The 22,566-nt window shown below is 34.2% G+C and overlaps 1 protein-coding gene and 2 long non-coding RNA genes across 3 annotated transcripts; 1 reads left to right on the top strand and 2 right to left on the bottom strand.

Moving 5' to 3' along the window:
• Positions 1-7,887: 7,887 nt before the first annotated feature.
• On the top strand, positions 7,888-10,860 carry LOC147406016 (uncharacterized). The gene is made up of 3 exons (XR_015176248.1): positions 7,888-8,383; positions 10,252-10,300; positions 10,411-10,860. It is a non-coding gene; the product is annotated as an uncharacterized LOC147406016 (long non-coding RNA).
• A 743-nt stretch (positions 10,861-11,603) lies between these two features.
• LOC147406017 (uncharacterized) lies at positions 11,604-12,603 on the bottom strand. The gene is made up of 3 exons (XR_015175757.1): positions 12,523-12,603; positions 12,148-12,436; positions 11,604-12,052 (listed from the first exon to the last, which is right to left on the bottom strand). It is a non-coding gene; the product is annotated as an uncharacterized LOC147406017 (long non-coding RNA).
• A 9,030-nt stretch (positions 12,604-21,633) lies between these two features.
• Positions 21,634-22,152, bottom strand: LOC147406018 (uncharacterized). The gene has a single exon (XM_086432467.1). The coding sequence runs from the start codon at positions 22,150-22,152 to the stop codon at positions 21,634-21,636; it is 519 nt and encodes a 172-aa protein (XP_086288593.1).
• Between the last annotated feature and the right edge of the window lie 414 nt (positions 22,153-22,566).

The following is a 22,566-nucleotide window of genomic DNA, read 5'->3' on the forward strand; positions in this document are numbered from 1 at the left end:
CGATTCAAGTTTATCATATGTTAGACAACCCGTTGCTTCAATAATCTTTATGTTATTTAATTCTACCACTGTCTTAGGGTAATTGAGCTCGTTCTAATCTAGAGCGAACGCACTGTTAAAACCAATTGGGTGAATGAGGAAAACTTGGTCAACTGATTCGGATTTGGATATGGATATTAGGTTTATAGTAGGAGGGGGTTGATTTTGAAAGGTAGGTAAATTATTAGTCTTAACATTGGGTACGGTAGGAGTGGGTATGGTAATCTTTCCTTGTTCAATCAAGTCTTGGATAGCATGACGGAGAGTAATACACCTGTCAAGAACATGACCATGTATCTAATGGAATTCATAGAATTGTCCATTATCCATGTTTGGAAGAAGAGGATTAGGCAAATGCTTAGGTTGTAAAGGTGTCAGCAATCCCCTTTTCATCAATTTTTGATAAGCAACATTAAGGGACATTCCAAGATTGGCAAATTGTCTACTAAGTTTGGCTTGTGAAGGTTGAGTAGCTTGAGGAGATAGTGCGAAGGAAGTGTTGGCCACTTGTAAGGAATTGACATTAGGTTTGAAATATTTGGGTTTTAACTCAGATGGGTTACCAAAAAGTCCCGAAGAGTAGGCATCCTCAACTTGATTTCCAGCCTCAAGGAGGGATTGAAAAGTGGGAAGGTACTGAAGCATCAAGTACTTGGCATAATTTGGAGTGAGATTCCTGATGATTATCTTAACTTGTTCCTTCTCTTGAGGTTGGTCCCACAATTGAGCGACTTTAGCTTTCCATCGAGCAATGAATTCAGTGAAAGTTTCCCCGGGTTTTTGTTTAGTAATTTCTAGATCTCTTCTTGTGAGTTCAATATCCGTGTTGAATGAATACTGACCAATAAACCCTTTCATCAATTCATGCCATATTCTTACCTGAGATGAATCCAATGACATTAGCCAGCGTAGGGCAGGACCTGTAAGGGTTCTTTGAAAAAGTTATGCTATGTGTTCTTCACTCAAACCCTGAGATTGCATGAGGCCGACATATACTTTCAAGTGAGTCCTAGGGCATCCAATCCCATCAAACTTCTCCATGTATGGCATTGTGAACTTCTCTAACAGATGGACCATGGGAAATAACGTCATTGCCCCTAATCCAAGAATAAGATCATCGGGGACTTTGATATTCTTCAAAACAATTTCAACCTTGGTTATTCGATGAGTTAAGATGGGGTCGACGTGTAACTAATCATCTTCTTGATTTTCAACGAGGTCAAACACATCCTGAGATTCTATAACTTTATTTTTTCTCTTTTCAATTTTCAAGGATTCAATTTGTGTTTGGATAGAAGCAATTATCTGTACTTGAAAAGATTCTAAAATCTGACGGAGCACAGCTTCATCCATGGTACTCGTTTCTTCTCGTGGCAAAGACTGACTATTTGGCAATGGTACTTTGGAAAGACGACTTTTTTCACGGACGCAAAGTGGTACAGATGGAGGTTTAGAACGTTTGGAACTAATTATCACCTGATTGGAAGTAAACTAAGGTTAACCATTGACTCTAAATGTTTGACTCTTAATCACATGATTAAAGTTTCGATATAGAATAGCCCAAGTCTGGTGGCAAATATCGAAACCAAATGCACTATAAGTCTATGGTGATTAAGAAAGTGAAAAAGATTAGACACGGATCTACTCCTGATTGGGATTGAACCTTTGGTCAGACAAATTAATTTGATCCTAAGATCAAATATTTCTATACAAAGTGGTCTGGATCTTTAAAAGTGAAATCAATTAGTCCAACTGATTTGGTATTGATTAGTTTGATCCATTTGTCAATTGGGCCAACTGGTATAATTGGTTCAAATTGATCGGTATATTTCACCGATTGGGTCGGACCGATATAGTGGACTTAGTTTGAACAATCTGGATCAGTCCACCCACTTACCTGTTGGTTGGATTAAATAGAGCAACCCGGTAACACCCATAGTCAGTTCAGGTTATGACCTATAGGAATGCTTCTAGACTCTAGGTTTACTGCGTGCAATGCAATTTATCTGGCCATCCTTGCCCAAGTGCACCTATATACCTCTCGAGCGTATTCAATCAGACGGTACGTGATGACTTGATTTGATATACCGTATAGGTGATAATCTAAAACTCCAACCCACTCCTCTGAAGACAAAAATAGCCAGTTTAATCCCCAGTTGAGAGGTGGCGCACAATGCTGAGCAAGGGCCCTCTTAAATACCTCTCGTTTAGAATAGACGTAGTCTATCCCCCTCGTACAGTAGGGTACAGCGGGGCAGGATCTCGCTTAGGTACTGGTTTTAACTAAGAAGTACAACTGATGTACTTAAATTATCTTTGATATACCTATGGGTACAGGTCAAGAGTTGTAGCTTTCATAAATGATTTGGAATCCCACGAGAGGACCGACCACGTACTAGTACTACGTTGGCAAACGGGACATGTGACTGTATGGCTTACAATAGATCAAAGGCTCAGGTCACTCTCGCCTGGGTGCATCGATATACCTTTTAGAGTCACCTGATCAGATGGTACTGATGCCCCAGTTAGATATACCCTAAGGTACGTGACTGGAATTGTGGTTTTCACGAATGACATCGCATCTCCGAAAAGACCGGGCCACGCACTAGTGCCACATTGGCTATATGGGAATTGCAAGCATGCAAAACAGTAAACGTGCATGTGGTGTGTGCAAAATAGGGTAGGGTGTGCCCGGGGCCTTTTCCAAACAAGTAAGCCTGATCATACTATTAACATATCAAAATACATAAACCATAGCATCTAAATCCAAATTAGGGCATGTACATCATAATTAGGATCATGGCATATGCATGAGATATAACATAAATATTTACTATCAAATCAATAAATGAATTGATCTTCAATCAATGGCATGTGATTAAGGTATTAAAGAAGGTTGGATATACCTTAGGCATCAAAACATGGTCTAAGGTCAATAATCAAGATATATACCAATCAATAGCTTAGTTAAATTGCAACTACCCACATATCACAACAAAATGCCGCATCGAAAAAAATCAAATATCATATGGTATACTACGAGTTTAACTAAGGAGATTTTCCCAACAAAAAAAAAATTTTAATGGTCCAATCGAGGGTCACTTTTGACAATCCGAAATAATCAGAAATTTCAAGGGATATTGAAGATAGAACAATGATTAATGAGATAAAAATTTTCCTTCTTTTATTTTTTATTTTTTATATTTAAAAAAAAACAAGTTGATCTCAAACCCAAAAGAATTTTACAAAAGCAAAACAAAAAGAACACATGTGTTGCTGTCGACAGCACTCAAAACTTGATTTTTTGAAATCTTTTGTTTTAAATATATATATATATATATATCTGTTCTGGGCTTGATGGAAGTGGTGCGGATTTGACACGTGGCGGAGGTGGAGGAGTCGGAGGCAAACTCTTTAGATTCTTTGTCTCTTCGGACGAAGATCTGATCTTTGTAACAGAAGTAGAACTGGAAATCGATAATGAAGAAGGTCTTGGAGGAGGTTTTGGAACCCTAGGAGCTCGACATTTGAAATTGTAGATTCTGAGATTTCTTCTTTTTTTGGATCTACTACGACTTTTAGTTTCTGATTCTCATCGATCGAAGCAATATCGGCCATTTTTGCTGATTTTTTCAAGTTCTTCAAAAGATTTGATCTCGCAGACATGTCAATTAAGCCTTGAAACTTATTACATGATGAGAACTCATCAATCTCCCCTGTTTCGTTACAAATCACCTTCGATTCCACTCGATTTTGCTCCGAAATTATTCTTTTGAGATTCGAAATCTCCTCCTCCATTTCCTTCATCTTCTTCTCGCTTTCTTTTCTTTCTTCTTCGATCTTCGCATTTAACCTTTCGATTTCTCCTCTAAGACTATCGTTATCAACCTCTAATATCTCAATCCTCTTCATCGAACATTCAATCTCGGAATCCTTCGATGAGATCTCGCTCTCCAAAATGGAATCATGAAAAAACCAGAAAATTGGATCGGAAAAGAATTGATTCGATCAGAATGGAACGATCTATGTCTCGATTTTACAAGATCCATTCGTACCCTTAAGATCTCTTGCCAATCCGAAACAGCAAAAAAAAAATTTCTACATTTTTCAGCCGAAAAGACGTCGATTCTCATGGAAAATCCTTCAAAAACCGATTAAGTTTCGAGATGGCTGTCGATTCGAGACTCCGTATCTCCTTATGGAAAGAAATCGGTGATTTATGCGAAGTTTTAAGTTGATTCAAGCTGATTTAACCAATTGAACAGAGAAACTGAATCGGTCTCTGTCAATGACAGTGAATCAATGCTTTAAGAAAACGATGTGAGTATAGAAGAAATTAATTTTTCTTATAACACACCACTCACACCAGCACTGTTAATAAGGTGTGAAAAATATAAGAATAACACTTTACTCAGGGCACCCCACCCTACAATCGATTTAAAACAAAGGGTAAGTGCTGTTCACGTTTACAGTACCCTTTAAAATTTTTTTTCGATTTTTATTTGCTGTCAACGGACAGCATAACCTTCTTAAAAAACTGTACATATAAAATGGACAAATTAAAAAAAATTGATAATCAACAAATCAAACATATATACGTTCGTATATGTTTTTTTTTTATTTCGTTAATTTTCTCCTTGCTGTCAATGGACAGCACACTCAAATTTTATTTCTTTATTTATTTTTAAAAACATATATAAAAAATGTTGTCGAAGGATGCATCGCTCCTTTAAACAAAAAATTTTATTTTTATTTTTTAAACAACGATGTTTAAAAAAAGAATCCTAAAACAAAAAGAAAAAAATAAAATAAAATAAAACTTCAACATTCATTAATTATCATTCCCTCCTCAATTAAACCTCATGATCTCTTTAATTACTTAAGGTCATTCTAAATAACCTTCGAGTGAGCCATAATAATAAAATAAAATAAACAAAAATAATACGAACATGCAAGAGCGGAATATTCATAATCTAAACATACGATCAATGATTGAACCGAAAAAGATGATAAAAATAAAATAAAAACGGTAAACTAACAACTAAAAACAGTCTAGGTTATTCTAGCAATGCTCCCTTACTTGGGGTTTTTCAAGTTTGATCCTCGAAGGTCCCCAATGGAGTCGTCACTGAAGGCACTCTCGATCCGCAGGGTGCGCGGATCCACTTTTGACCTTTGAGGTTTGGGAGTTGCCACCTACTTATTACGGTCTAGGAGCAAAATATAGACTCAAAACAGATAAAAATGACTAATCTACTAAAGAAAAATTGAGTCCGGGGATCACATTACAGGGTTGCAAGGTATTAGGCACCAACCCCACCCGCCCAATGCTAGTCTCTACTTATCCCAAATAAGACTACATTACTAATAAAAAAAATCTAGATGAAAAAAAATCAAAGAAATTTTACCTCTGAACGCAACGATTCTATTCCCTCAGATCTGGTAAAATCGCTCCTTGTATCGTACTCCTTGCTTCGTTCTGTCTCCGAATCTGATTTCTGATCTTCGAGGCAAGGTATTTCTTTCTTAGATCTGGATTCTTCAAATTTTTTATAGATTTTAAGATATTTTTGAAGGACTTCTAGGTGTTTTTCAAGCTAAAATCGAAGTATGGGTATTAGGTAAGGAGTTGGGACTTCAAAATTAGGGTTTATGGGACGCTAGGGAAGCTTTTTGACTTACTTCTCTTATGATTTATTTTTTGATACGAAAATAGGGTGTAAGGACCCCTATTTATAGATTTTTTCAAGTGTTTGTTTAGATAGAATTAGTGTTTACTTATAATTCTTTTAGTTAGAGTTATATTTTAATTAGAATTGTTTTAGGTAGAGTTATATTTTAGTTAGAATAGTTTTAGGTAGAGTTATATTTTTGTTAGAATTCTATTAAATATAGTTATTATTTAATTAGGATTGTTAAATAGAATTATTATTTAATTAAAACTCTATTAGGATTTTAACTTTTGGTCTTATTTGATTGACTTTAAGATTTTGACTTTAGTCTTACGTGATTGACTTTAATATCTTGACTTTAGTCTTACTTGATTGACTTTAATTTTGACTTTAGTCTTATTTGATTGACTTTAATTTTTTGGAGAACCCCCCTCTATTATATCTTTAATTCTTTGGACCCCCAAATGGAGGGGTCCTTGAATAAATATCTTGGTAACCATAAACAATTTTGCCTGAGAGCCTGATTGATCGATTTTTTTGATTCAAAATTTTAAATTAATTTTATTAATGTTTTACTTTAATTATTTAATATTTTATTTATTAATTTAAAAATTTTAATTATAAAAATTATAAAATTATTGTTTTGCCCTCGGAGAGGACTTTTTGTATTTCAAGTCAGTTTTTTATGTTTTAGGATGTTTTAGAATCGATTTTTCGTAAGGAATTCAGTGGAAATATTGGTTTGTGTAATTTATGAAAATTTTTGTATGGAATGGTCATAAACTTTATGAGGGGTATTTTTATAATTTTATCGAATTCTATGAAAATTGGCTAAATGATTTATTTGATTTCGATTTGTTGTTTTATGTGTTTAAATGGGTTTTTCTCAGTGTACTGTAGGCTCTAGGGATATTTTGATGTTAGGGGTATTTTGATAATTTGATCATTTTTTAATGATTTTTACCATGAAACTTCTTTTGTTCTGTAAGATGATGATTTCTAGGTTTTTAAGATTATATTTTCCAAGCGTAGCATGGTTTCTATAGTTTTGTCAGTTTGAGATACCTCATCCAAATTTCTGAAATATATCTGGTAACAAAATAAAGTATTGGAATAAACATCCATCATTGGGAATCGTTGCAATCGAGTTGACGAGTTGATTAATCAGGCGAGTACAAAAATGGGGTGTCTACAGCGAGAGACTTTCATAAATACGTGTGAGAAACGGAGGGTGAAGAGAGGCTTATTCCACAATCCACACAACCCAACTATGCTAATAAATGTTATAAGAGTGGGAGGCTGAACCTTGCCCATCCATCCAGAGGTGTGCACCCATTTAAGAACATATGAAAAGGTCTTTTGTGGATAAAGAGAGTAGTCAATGGAGAACTACCAAATGCTTGAACTGGATTTAAAATCTTGATGATTATTGGAATATAAGATCTTTCTCTTCAAAGTGGCCAATGGTTCTATATTTTCTTTAGCGAAGACTTGTATAAGTAAACATACTCTTAAAGATCTAATATATTCAAGACGACTTTTGAGTTTCTTCAATTTTAACATTGTCTTCATTGAATATGAACTCTTAACTAAAAAATGAATGTTGTGACCTGACGATTTTTCTACATTTCCTTAGCTTCTATGTATATCTCCTCTTAGATTTTCCTGGTCAGTAGGATTTTTTTTTCTCTTTTTTTGGTGTCCTAATTTTGCCTAGGTCACTTTTTCAAGTTTTCAATCCAACGGGTTTTGCTTTTCTTTTCTTAAGGATGCCTTGATTTTTTCCAAGGTCGCATTTTCAGGTATTCAACCTAACAAACTTTTTCTTTTAGATTGTTATGCCTTAACTTTTGCTTAAGTCGTCCTTTCGAATTTTCAACTTTGTAGGCTTCTCTTTCTTTTTAATGACTTCGAATATTTAACTCAACAACTTTTTGGCTCCTTACACCATCATCAAATCAATTAGCATTCAAGATGACTTAAGATGTGGGCTTAAGATAGAGTTTAGAAAGAAAATGTATAAGGTTCAACTTCCCAAAATACCCCTAGTCTGATATTCCTTTTTTTTTTGTCAATTCTTTTGATTATCTTTTTTTCTAATACCCCTAGTGTGACATTCTTTTCTTTTCTGATATATATATATATATATGGGAAGGGATCAGTGGACAAAGATCCGGACAAATGATTGTGTCCATTGGATCACGATAGATCTAACGGCGCAGATCGGATTGAGAATTTAATAACCCACGTGTACATAGTTTCACTCAAAATTTTTAATAATTATAAACACCTCCCTAAGTCAAATAATTTCAGATTTCTCTCCTCTCCTCTCTCTCTCTCTTCTCTCCTCCTTCGTATTGCCTTCTCTAACTCAAACCCTAACGCCTCAAACGATTGGAATCTCAGATTTCTCTCCTCTCTTCTCTCTTCTCTCTTCTCCTCATTTTACCTCAAACCCTAACCCTCTTCTTCTCTATTGCGACGACGACGACTCTGATTTCTATTTGGGTTTCTTCTCTTCTCTTCTATAAGCCCTAACCCCAAACCCTAGTTTTGTTGTCTTCTCCACTCAGCGACGAAGACAGAGACGGCTTCACCTTAGATTGAGGGTATTTGCAACATCGGTTTCTTATCCTACGCACCCATTTCGACGCTCATTTTTACCTTCGAAGGTTAGTTCTTTTGCCCTTTTCATTTTTAATTCAAAATGTTCATGTTTTCTCCATTTTTTTCATTCGATTCAACTGTAGAATAGGAATTTTGAGAATCAAAAGCATCCTAATCAGATAAAGGTGAATCGATGTCTATGTCAGAACTCCAACTCCAGAACAGGATTTTTAATTTGTATTTTTATTATTGATAACTATTGGGTTCTGTGAGAATCAATGTCTATGTCAGAACTCCAACTCTAGAACATGAGATTCGATAATGATAAATCTTCTTAAGAAAGATAAATTCAGGAAATTTAGATCATTTTAGTCAGATAAATGCTCATTTTCCTTCTGGGTTTCTATTAATTTTATGGTTTTTGATCAATGGTTGTTCATGTACAAGTTTCTAGTGTTTCAAAGCTTCACCTTTAGAAGAGTGGATGTAAGAATTTAAAAAAATACAATATTAAAAAAAATTGCTTGATAATTCTACATTTTCCATCGTGGTTTTGTTTCAATTTTTATGTAGAATGTGAGTCTTTCAAAGAGTTGATGTTTGGGCTGTCATGGTTATTTATGGTTGAATTTTTCTTCTTTTTGATAGCTTCTTCACATAAATATTAATTCTTCTAATTTCATTTTATAGTACACATATAGAAATCCAAAACATCGAGGTTGGATAAATGTTCATTTACCATTTTGTTTAATTTATTTATATTTGTCTTAAGAGTTTTGATTAATACAGGTTCTCATTTGGTTTAAGTGTATTTGTGAATTTCTACTTGTTTTATAGCTCTTTAGGTTAATATTTAGGCTTTTGAATCTCTACATTTACACTATTGGGCGGCTCAAGAATGAATAACTCGCATCTTGATAAATGGTACCAACATAATTTTTTTGGACTTTCCGACTTAATTGCACTTTGGATTCATGAGTAATGACATTTTGGTTCCTAATATGAACATATTGGTTATTTCTTCATTTAAATGTTGGTTCTGCCAAATCTTCATCTTGAGAAGATAGGGCAAAGATTAGATGAGCATTATATTTTATCTGACAAAGTCTCATTCATGTATTTGGAAAGTTTGAGGAAACCTTTTTGAAGTCACTGCACAAGAGAAACTTTCTTTCTTTTTTTTTTTTTTGACAAGAGAGAAACCTTCTTCAACTGGACCAATCGCACCACGCTGAAGTAGATAATAGAGACACTACTCTAGAGTCCAGAACTCTTTCATTTATTTTATAGAATTTTGAGAAATGAGGGTTGTATATGTTGTGGATTTGATCTTTTCATTATCCTATCCATTTGTGATTCAACTACCCAAATATAGAATTTGAAACTTTTCTAGTTATTCTCAATCTTGGTTCATTGCCTAAAGACACTAATTACACTACCAATTTTGCTGTTTTCTTATTAGGAAAAATTCTTATGTCCATTTTTAAGAGGAGATATTGCCGAAATTTCTATAGAATTATAATTTTTTAGGTATCATAGGATTTTGAATTGGAATCGATCCATTGACATCCCTATGAAGGTACTAAGTTGACATGGGGTTGGATTTTTTTTCCTACAAATACCCTACCTTTAAATTTAGAAGACTTTCTCTAATTGAGGGTATAAATGTTTATCAAATATCTAGTGGAAACTCTAATGATTTGCTAGAGCTTATCAATTAGTTGTTTACCTATTGAAGGAACAAATTTGCCTAGTAAAATCTAAAAATGGGCAAAATCGCTAATAGAAGGTGACGTAACTTTTGATTTGAGTAATCATTTGATTATTATTACGTATGTTTTTTTATCATTTATTATTACGTATATTTTTGGTGTGTATTAGAGATACAAGTTATGTTTCAATTTAAGAGGGCTAATTTCATTTTATCTTATAGGTTGAAGAGGGTGAAGAAGTTGGGGAAAAAGAAGTGTTTGCCTTAAGAGGTTGATAATTTTCTTAAATTATAGATGTGAAAATTTATAAACTTAGCTTGAATAATTTTTTATTGCATCACATCCATGTATTTAAAACATCTTGATGCTATTGTGTGTAGGGGAAGAAATGTGCTAGTTATAATCTATGAAGGTTATCATTAGGGTGGTAAGTAGAGAATTGGTGGAGTCTGCATAATTGGTGGATCATGGGAAGCTGTTAATAGCAACGGGGTGGACTGCATTGTCAACTTTCATTTTAGATATTGTCACTCTGGGCCTTACTATATTCTTTTGATTGTTAATTCTTTAAAACCTCAAATCAACCAAGAAGTATAATACAAGGTCTTAATGTACGCAGTTGCATTTGGGGTTAATATTTACTCATTACTATGTATTTTGTATATTGTGTGGAATGCTTGTCAATTTTATAGTGGTGGTTCTGGGTTTTGTTAGTGCATCGGTTCTGTTGTGGTGAAACCTAGTTATGGAATCGTGCCAATACAAGAACCCAGTTACAATGAAGAAGTTTGATATACTAATCAATTTTATTATATTCTTGAATTTGGTTATTTTAACTGTATTTCTATTTAAATTTTATTTCTATCAACTTTTGGTGTGATCTGTTAACAAATGATTGGGTTTCTTTATCAACAAAGGAGAACATGATGGAAGTGACTTTAAAATCATTAAATAGAAAAAAAATTATTATTACCAAGAGGTGGGTCATGAGGTTTAGCTCCCCTTTGAACAATAATTAATAAATAACCTTTAATGGACTCATCTTTTTTTTTTTAGCCAAAAAAAAAAAAAACATCTCTCGAGATCTACTTCCCCCCAAAACCATGTACAAACTTTTCAATGAGATCAGTTGCCTTTCTGGTTGTTAGTTAGAGAGCTCAATGTTCTCAAAGGTCAAGTACTTGTACATTTCGAAATCAATTATGATTCTAACTAAAAATCCATTTTCACTCACCTTGTTTGTAGTGTATGATGTAGATAACGAATGAAAACAAATAAAATTAAAACCTCGACTTCTTTTGGTAAGGGTCCATCCGGCAATTATCACCAAACATTCATATTCAATTATTATTCCAAAGATCACCGAGAATGTCAATTAAGATCTTTTTAATGAGCATTAGAATTCATAATTCATGCTCCTTCACGCCGTTGATTGATTGAGTGAAACAAATTAAAAATTAATTACAGTTGGATATTGTTGAATCAAATATCAAGGTGCCTAACATACATGATAGAAAAAATAACTACATATCTTATAAACACATTGTGGCATATACACCATTTAACATCAAAATAATGGTAAGAAAATGCTTCAAAGCTTAATTGTCACTTCATTCTTTTCAATTTATTGTTCACCCAGCCTTTCAATTTCTTGAGTTACAAAGAAAATGAAACAACGATTTCTTATTGTCATATCAGGTGACACAGTAGAAAAGGAGTTGAAAAATAAGAAATCAATTTCTTGAGTTACAAAGAAATGAAACAATGATTTCTTATTGTCATATCAGGTGACACATTAGAAAAGGAGTTGAAAAATAAGAAATCGTCAAGCTTAATTGTCACATCAGGGGGTTTGTTGTTTGTTCTACGACACCACACAAACATTGAGGACTCAACACGGTTGGCGATCTCTAGAGCCTGGTGCTCAGAGGACAAATCAATGCAATCAAGAAGGCATTTGGGAGAAAATTGATCTGATGTAATATAGCGGTGTATCACATCCCCCAAGCTGGCTCTTCCATTCTGAAACCAATATCAAAACAACAAATTCTTAGGTTTCTTTAATCTCATAAAAAAAGCAGAACCAATTGATTATGAACAATTAATTATATACATACCTTTGGAAGGCCTTCTAAGTATGATTTAGGAACTTCCATTTCAGCTAAAGCAACACTGTTGATAGCCATGGCAGCTTTAAGGATTTGGTTTGCACATTCACGTTTGTGCTGCAATTGCTTCTTCAAATTCTCATGGAGACCACCAGGAGGGGCACAAGGTACAGGTAGCCACCATTTCTCCTCTTGGCATTGAAGAGCTCTACGGAAGGAGGCCGAACCATCGGAATCTGGGGCTAAGACCTTGGTCTACAAACCAGAACTCCATGTTGTTAAAGCTGTCTAGTATTTCCTGCAAATGTACAAGTCAGTTCTATTACTAGATGGCCACCTACAATTGGAAACAATAGACAAAGAGATACAGTTGATGAATCTTACAAGAAGCATGTTTTCCAATTTACATAGATCTGGCACTGGCAAATTGATATAAAGATCTGATCAAGGTCTGCAAGTCATGATTGAATCATATAGTTTGAGATGCATCAAAGACGGTATCAATAGAAAAAAATACATGAACTACCCCTTTACCCACTTAATTAATCAAATTTCAATATCATCAGATTTCAACAATAATAAGCATTCCCTAAAAGGAAATATGATTTGAGAATGCAGTGGGATGACTAATTGGCACGCAGATATCATAATTCAACAAAAAACTAGCAAAAAATAATAATTCCAAAAGTGTTGCAACTCTTAAATTTACCCAATTACAATTACGATCACTTTCCATTTACCCATTCATTTTTATTAACATATAATTTGTTTTATTTTTTTATTTTTGTGAGCAGCCTTGGAACTATGATCTTGTGGCTGTGACACAGAGCATCAACCAATTAATCAACTGTGTCAAGCAACATACCATTGATGTAACAGTCTGTGCATTGGTGTTTAAAACACCTTGGACTCCTAATCAAGCCGTTCACGCAACCCAATGTATTTATCTCCTAATCAAATTTTGCCACATAGACACCTAACCTATCTATAGGAACATGACATCATATGGGATCTCAGACTCATAAAATAAATCCCAATTGGATGTAAACTCAGAAATGCTATATACTCCAGTAAGGAAACTATTGAATCCAATCTGCAAGGCAACAAGAAAAAAAGAAAGAAAAGATGGGTTCTGCAGAACCAATATGAACTGATAAAAATATCAATATAAAATATGTAATATGGGAATATATTCTATGAAATTCCACATAAAGCTTGTTTGTTTATAACATCCACAACAGTTATGTGCAATGGCTCATATCTAACAAAAAGGTTCTAACTTCTTTAAATTGATCAAGTATAGGTTTATATTTCCAGTTTTCTCTTTTATTTATAAAGATTAAAATGCAAATAGACGATTCTCCACAAGTTCTTTCTGAGGCCAAGGGCAGCCCAACTGATGGCCGAATCCTTCAACTTACTCAGCATGTTCCAAACAATTCCTAAGCGACATCGAAAGTGATTAAAACTCACTCTAATTTGGCAATGCTCTACTTTTCTTTTGTCAGTATTTTATACTAAAAAAATTATGTCACCATTATCCATATATAAAAAATGCTTAATTTGAGTACCAAAAGGTTACTCCACTACCTTGAAAAAAAAAGAAAAAAAAAAACCAAGATTTTAACTTGGAGATGTGAGTCATGAACAAATATGAGACGAAAGGTCCATGACAAGATTACTCGAGATAAGCTTAACCCCACCCCTAAAAAAAATGAAAAAAAAGAGAGCTTACGTTGCCACACCGACTTCTACTAACGGCATCCCAAGATGTGCACTAATTCTTTGTTGAATACATATGAATTGGGGTGGATTTAGCAAAAGTTGGTGTGGCAATAGAATCTCTAAAAAAGAAAACAGCAAAGTTGATAGTGGAATTAGTGTCTTTAGGCAATGAACCAAGATTGAGAGTACCTAGCAAAGTTTTAAATTCTATATTTTGGGAAGTTGAATCACAAATGGATAAGATAATGAAAGATCAAATCCACAACATATACAACCCTCATTTCTGTAAATTCTATAAAATAAATGAAAGAGTTCACAGAGCTATTTGCTTTCCACTAAGGTATGACTCACCTCATTTCTCAAAATTCTATAAAATAAATGAAAGAGTTCTGGACTCTAGAGTAGTATCTCTATTATCTACTTCAGTGTGGTGCGACTAGTCCAGTTAAAGAAGGTTTCTCTCTTACTTATCAAGAAAAAAAAAAAAAAAAGGTTTCTCTTGTGCGGTGACTTTTCAAAAAGGTTTCCTCAAACTTTCCAAATACATGAATGAGGCTTTGTCAGATAAAATATAATGCTCATCTGATCTTTGCCCTATCTTCTCAAGATGAAGATTTGGTAGAACCAACATTTAAATGAAGAAATAACCAATATGTTCATATTAGGAACCAAAATGTCATTACTCATGAATCCAAAGTGCAATCAAGTGGGAAAGTCCAAAAGAATTATGTTAGGACCATTTATCAAGATGCGAGTTATTCATTCTTGAGCCGCCCAATAGTGTAAATGTAGAGATTCAAAAACCTAAATATTAACCTGAAGAACTACAAAACAAGTAGAAATTCACAAATACACTTAAACCAAATGAGAACCTGTATAATAGAAACTCTAAGGCAAATATAAATAAATTAAACAAAATGGTAAATGAACATTTATCCAACCTCGATGTTTTTTATTTCTATATGTGTACTATAAAATGAAATTAGACGAATTAATATTTATGTGAAGAAGCTATCAAAAAGAAGAAAAAAAATTCAACCATAAATAACCATGACAGCCCAAACATCAACTCTTTGAAAGACTCACAGTCTACATAAAAATTGAAGCAAAACCCCGATTGAAAATGTGGAATTATCAAGCAATTTTTTTTAATATTTTATTTTTTTTAATTCTTGCATCCACTCTTCTAAAGGTGAAGCTTTGAAACACTAGAAACTTGTACATAAACAACCATTGATCAAAAACTATAAAATTAATAGAAACCCAGAAGGGAAATGAGCATTTATCTGACTAAAATGATCTAAATTTCCTGAATTTATCTTTCTTAAGAAGATTTATCATTATCGAATCTCATGTTCTAGAGTTGGAGTTCTGACATAGACATTGATTCTCACAGAACCCAATAGTTATCAATAATAAAAATACAAATTAAAAATCCTGTTCTGGAGTTGGAGTTCTGACATAGATATCGATTCACCTTTATCTGATTAGGATGCTTTTGATTATCAAAATTCTTGTTCTACAGTTGAATCGAATTAAAAAAATGGAGAAAACATGAACATTTTGAATTAAAAATGAAAAGGGCAAAAGTACTATCCTTCGAAGGTAAAAATGAGCGTCGAAATGGGTGCGTAGGATATAAGAAGCCGATGTTGCAAATACCCTCAATCTGAGGTTTAGTCATCTCCGTCGTCGTCGCTGAGTGGAGAAGACAACGAAACTAGAGTTTGGGGTTAGGGCTTATAGAAGAGAAGATGGGAGAAGAGAAGAGAAGAGACCCAAACAGAAATCTGACTCGTCGTCTTCGTCGTAGCAATAGAGAGGAAGATGGTTAGGGTTTGAGGTAAAATGAGGAGAAGAGAGAAGAGAGGAGAGAAATCTGAGATTCCGATCGTTTGAGGCGTTAGGGTTTGAGTTAGAGAAGGCAATACGAAGGAGGAGAGAAGAGAGAAGAGAGAGGAGAGGAGACAAATCTGAAATTATTTGGCTTAGGGAGGTGTTTATAATTATTAAAACTTTTGAGTGAAATTATGTACACGTGGGTTATTAAATTCTCAATCCGATTTGCGCCGTTAGATCTATCGTGATCCAATGGACACAATCATTTGTCCGGATCTTTGTCCCAAAATTTTTCCACTGATCCCTTCCCTATATATATATATCAATAGGATTTCTTATTTTTAGTTGACACTTTCCTTAAGAAAATGTATATATTTTTTTTTATGACTAAGCGTGAAGTAACTTATTAGGTTGCATATATATCCAATCTTGTGGGACGTTAAACCATTTAGTACTAGCCTAAGTTGGCAATCGGGACATGTGACTTTGCGACTTACAATAGGACATAAGCCTAGGTCGCTCCAACATGGATACATCGATATACCTTTTAGGGTCATCTGATTGAACGATACTAATGCCCTAATTTTATATACCCTAAAAATACGTCACTGGAGTTGTGATTTTCATGAATAACGTCGCATCCCACGAGGAAATCAGGCCACGCATTAGTACCACATTAGCTATAAGGGAGATGCAAGCGTGCAATGCATTATAAATTAAATGTGCTAGTGGTGTGTGCAAATAGGATAGGATACACCCGAGGCGTTTTTAATGATAACCAACCATACAAGCCACATAACCAATTCATCAAACCAATCAAGAGAAATAAATAATCAATCACATATCAATGAAAAAAACAAAATCAACCTAACCTAAGAATCTCTTTGAGTCAACTAGGTTGACTCAAATGAAAAGTCAACCTAGGGATAGTCTTTGATCGGGATAAGTTTGACCCTAAAATCTCCAGCGGAGTCGCCACTAAAATTATCTCGACTCTTTTTCACTCAATAGTATAAAGGAGTCCAATTGGTGAATTAGGGATTTTCTTGAGAATTGGGAGTCGTCACCTAGTTTAGGTCTAGGAACTAAAAATAACTCTAAAATGAATTAGATCGATCAACGAATAAGAGAAATGTGTAAGGAATCAGATCACGGGTTTCGGAAGGTGTTAGGACCGAGCCCGCTCGATCAAGATGATCGATTTCTACTATGATCCAAAACTATCCAATGGTCAATGGGTAAAAATTAAAGTCCAATCATCAACAATTTATATCAGATTTGTTAAATAGATCCTATGGCTATGATCTCTTCAAATATCACACAATTTCTTGAAATCCGTATGTTATGAGAAAATAAACAATTTGAAAAAGCTCAAATCACATCCAATGCCCTAAGACTCACATAACAAGTTTTGATAAAAAAAAATGAAAATCAATTAAAATATCATATGTATAAATAATCTTCAAATTAGTCATCGATCTCAAGCATAAATAATTTACAAATTGGTTATTGATCTCAAGCATAGATAATTATCAAATTAGTCATTATTTTACATGTAGATCTATCAAGTGAATCATTATGCCAAATTGGCAGAGCAAATCCCATGGCTATGATTCCCAAAAAAATCAAAATATTCTCATCTTCTAAAATCACATTAGGGAATTGTGAAAAGCAATAATTCCAGTTAATTTGGCAACTTGATATATACAGGAATCAATGAATCAACTTAATGGTCATATTTATGAGAAGAATATCATTCTAATCCTCCAACATACAGAAAAATCAGCGAGTGAACTCACGTGCATTTCTATAAAAAATTCATTTTAAATCCTTCCATGTGCCTAAAAAGATCATTAAATCAACTCATTAACTGAATCTCGTGAAAAATTCCATACTTGATTGCCGTATCGATGCCATCGAAATCAATGAGTTGATTTGGCTAAGTTTAATTTAAATTTTCACATTAAATTAATTAAAAAAAGAGACCTCAAAATTAGTAAATCAACTTAATTTTTTTAGAAAAGTCTTTTGAACTCAATGTACCAATCTCAAAATAGTGAGTCGACTCTTTTATGCATCTATTTCATAGGAATATTTTTTTTTTATCTCACATACTGACAAAAAAAAATGCCAAAACCACCAAAATCATTTATAGGCCAAATTGATCACCTTACCTGTGTTGTTGCTATTTTCGACTGTCGAAAGGCCTATCAATGATGATTGTGGTCATTGTGGATACCTTTAAAACACATAGATTATAAAGAGAAAACCTTCTTCTCCTTCTAAGTTGGATGATTCTTGGTGTACGAATGACCTGAACCAGATGGAAGGACATAAGAGTAGGTTGGGAGATGTATGAAAATTGAAGGAATGAGAGAAATAGATGGCCAATAAAAAGTATGAAAGAGAGAGCTATGAAGGGGACTGCGAATAGCGGCTGAAAAGTGTAAAGGTCCTTCGAATGTGAGAATGTTGTGAGGGAGATGATAAAGTGGTAAAATCGAGAGGAATGGAAACTTGAATAGGGTTAGGGTGTGAGTAATGAGTAGGAAAAAAAGTGAGGGAAATGGTCTGTAGGGAATGTGAGTAGACAAAGACTATTATGGGTGACGGCAAGGTTGTTAATGGTGCTAACGGAGGGGTGTTATGGTGATTGATAAAGGGCTGAGATGGAAGAGAAAGGTGAGATGAGATGAAAGTGGTGACCCAAAAAAAGTTGAAGGGCAAGAATAGACTGCTGTGATGCGGACATTGGAGGCTTGGACGAAGGATGAGTGATTTATTTTTCCTTTTTGTTGTTGTCCAAAAGAAGAAAAAATAAAGACAATATGATAGACGTTGGCGCTAGTTTTTTGGGCTAAAGAATATCTGGAAAAGAAGATAAAATAATATTTTTCTCTTCTCATTTATCTTTTTTTTTTTCCTTTTTTATTTTTTCACTTTTCTTACTTTAGAATATTGTATTTCTTTCTTGTTGCTACTGTCCAAAAACATGAGAGTTTTTTTTCTTTCTTATTAATTATTTCTTTCCTCTTTTTTTAAGAGAAAGAAAGAAATGAGTCTCTCTTGGACGTGAGAATGAGAGAGAATCATTATTATTTTTTTTTCTACTTTCCCTTTTTCTTTTTCTTTTTCTATTCTTTATCTTTTTTATTGGCTCTTTCTTTTGATTTTTATTTCTTTTTGACCATACCAAAGAGATAATCTTCTCTTTGTATTTGAGTTTAAATGGAAAAGAAGAAAGGGAAGATGATCCCATACTTCATAACTAACGTTGCTCTCATAGCTCAATGTTGGTTAAATTCTTCAATTGAGTGAGGAGTTAGAATTTTGATTTGATTGATTAATTTAATATTTTAATTTAATGTTCACTTTGATGGATTGATTAAATTTTTATTTACTTTTGACAGATAGATTGAATTTTTATTTGAATTCGATTAGTCGATTAAATTTTAATTTTAATTTGATTATTCTATTGAATTTTTATTTGAATATTTATTGGTCAATTAAATTTTAATTTGAATATTGATTTAAGATTTTCAAGTTGGTCGTTCAATTGAAGTTAAAAAAAATTGGTTGTTTAATTTGATTTCGATCATCTAATTAAAGTTCGATTTATTCTATATCACGTTTTTCCTAAGAATCGAAGTTCTCTAATTAAAAGTCAAATATCAAGGGGCATTTTGATCATTTTTGTAATTCTTCGTTTTCATCAATTTTAGTCTCGTTAGACTCGAAATCACATTTCAAGACTAATGAAGATATTTTCGAGACATTTCATAGACGTGGGTATTTCTGTCATTTTGTCAAATTTCCTAATATGATTATTTATTGGTCTCATAGTCACATTTTCCTAGCGTTATGCGATCTCTAAGTTATCGAAATGTGTGGAGAACCTAATTCTACATACTTGCTAAATTAAGTGTATGGTGTAAGGATCCTAAGCGTGTGTAATTCTATGTCGAATGTGTCAAGAAAAGAAGATGAAATTAGGAGGAATGGGAGGAAAACAAAGGAAATTGGAAAAATGCCTCTCATAAGTTTTTGAATTTTTCGTATATTTTGTGCTCATCATTTGGAATCCACAGCAACTGGGTGACAAATTGTCAAATTAAGCAAATGTAAAAATGTGATGTCTACAGACATTTCGACTCGCTTAGTAGTGGTGTTTGAAATTCATGAGATGGGTTATGCAGGGGCCGTTGTGAATACTGTCAATGAGATCTTGGTTCCTAATGTTGATATTTTCCCTAAGACGTAGATTCAATCTTCGGATGATAAGGATAACGTTCCCTTGAATGTGTTTCTACAACGTAAGGTACGTATTCCCTTTAATAAGAAAATTTCCTTATGATTAAGGTTGTGCTTAGCTTAACTCGAAAACATTTTTTTTCAGAAAGAATAAGTTGATTTGCAATCTCATGTTCGTCTGAATCAACGTCTCGTCCAAAGCATGGTATTTGTAATCGCCTTAGGGTGGAGTTACCCCAGTTTGACATTCTTTTAGATAACTTCAACTTCCTTGATTTGATGGCTGAAGGGATGCTTAAGTTTGCTGTTGAAGTACACTCTTATGAGAATCGACATCCTAAAGAGGTCGTTAATTCACATTTCCCCATGCCATGAAACATATTCGAAGATATACTTGGTAGCTTCGAAGATTCGGTTCCAAGAGTATCAAATCCCATGCTTAGTGATAATGTCTCACATGATACTTTTGTAGCTCGTGGTAAGCATTGTACCAACGAGGCTCGAGGTGCCTCCTCGTTTAAGATGCATGATTTTCACGAAGCACAAGAGGCCATCTACGATACATGAAGCTACAGGCACTTATGAAACTCTTCATGCTTGTGATGTTCCGGGAACTTGTGAGGCGCAAGGTGACTATGAAGCTCAAGGCGCCTCGATTGAGGATCACATTTTTCATGAGACACAAGAGCCTATTAACCGTAATTACGAGGCTACCAACGTTTATGGTGCTCAAAGTGCTTATGGTGATGAAGGTGTTTTTCAGCCAACAAATGAAACAATTGATAGCGCCTTCTTCATGTCACCCAAGACGCTTAGAAGTTTTATGAAGGCAACCGAGAAGGCACGTACGTTTCCAATAGTCCTAGTTTGTCTGATCCTCCTTCTGCCATGACTTTTGATGGTGAAAAAATAATCCAGCATTTCCTACTTATCAATGGCTTCAAAAATTCCAACTAGATACAAGGGGTTATATATGAACATAATTAACCGCTATGGCCATATTCCTAGTACTAGTATCTTGGGCAACTCTCAGCGTGCCTTAAAGGATATTCTACTGACGTGTTTTGTATCGTTCATGCTTTAAAGACTAAATGCCTTGCAGATATTAGTATTGAACAACTCGACTTGTGGAGTCATCATGTGGTCGTTGTTGAGAGACTAAACTTCAATGTGGGGTGGCTTCATACTCATATAAATTGAGCTATAGAAATTCTTCATTCTCACCAAACCTTTTCATTAGAGATGGAGACAGTAGAGTCAATCCATCAAGAAGCAGAAAAAACTTGGCGAGTAGCAGAGGAAAATGTAATAGCTCTTGAAAATCAGGTTGTCCTTGCAAAGAAGCACGCATGTACTTCTCATGCGGAATATGAAATGATTTGGGTATTGTGGCTTATATGTATGATCGTAAGCACTTTTTTGAATCGTCTTTGCATGCTTTTGTGATAGATGATTTGTAATAATGTAACCTATTTCTCATACTAAATTTGAAAAGATTTAGTTTTAAATATGCTAATGAGTATGTTATAAGGTTAATCAGGCATAAATCAAAACATGTTGTAAACAAGACTCCTTACTACAGTATACACCTTCATAAAAGGAATGGGTTGTAACACCATACTGGGTGCCTTCCTTATAAGGCAAACTAATTTTAAAATAAGTTTTCATAATGCCTTAGCATCAAACAAAATACAATTTTAGCCACTTCTTGTTAATTGGCTCGTTCACTTCTTTGCCTTTTAGAGTCTCTAAGTAATAGTAGTCGCTTGATGATGCTTTCAAATTGACGTACGGACCTTCCCAATTTGGTGCGACTTTGATTGCACTAACATTCTTCTGTACATGCACGTATGCTTGTAGGATAAGTTTCCCTTCTATAAAGGTGCAAAATTTAGCCAATTTGTTATATGCTCGCACTATTCTTCTTCTATAATTGTCGGCATGTTGTGATGCTTTCTGTCTCCTTTCGTCGATGGTTTCCACTTCAATTGTCTTGATAGCATCAAGTGCATCCTTGTTCAAGGAACTAGCCATTGCTACTCTTGCTGACTTAACCTTTAAATCAACATGAACCACTACTTTGGTACCATAAACAAGTGAAAATGGTATTGACTTAGTTGCACTCCTTGTCAATGTTTGGTATGCCCACGGGGCTAAAGTCAATTGTTCATCCCACTTTCTTGGGTGATCATGTACCATTTTCGAATTAGAATGCATAGCAAGGTTTTGTTTGTAGCTTCTGCTTGACCATTTCCCTTAGGATAGTATGGCGTTGACCTCAAGTACCGAATATTATAGTCGACTATTAATCGTTTGACATGTTGATTAACAAAAGGGGTCCTATTATCAAAAAACAGCTACCTAAGTACCCTGAATCGGCAAATAATATTATCCTTGATAAAATTGACAATGGTCGGCCCTCAAACTGATTTAAGGGTTGTTGTTTCCACCCACTTCATAAAATATCTCATCATTGTGATGATCCACACATGTCCCTCAAAAGACTTTAGATTAACATGTCCTATCAGATCAAGCCCCCAACAGTAAAATGGCCACTGGATACATATCGTTTGTAATGGAATCACGGATGCATGGATGGGGTCGACATGTCGT

Source organism: Akebia trifoliata, chromosome 3 (genome assembly GCF_017979445.1).
Source record: "Akebia trifoliata isolate Shusen 1 chromosome 3, ASM1797944v1, whole genome shotgun sequence".
Classification (NCBI taxonomy): Eukaryota; Viridiplantae; Streptophyta; class Magnoliopsida; order Ranunculales; family Lardizabalaceae; genus Akebia; species Akebia trifoliata.

Bases quoted from the DNA above. Each gene is read 5' to 3' on its own strand.
- LOC147406018 (XM_086432467.1), bottom strand. From the start codon at position 22,152: ATGGTACATGATCACCCAAGAAAGTGGGATGAACAATTGACTTTAGCC.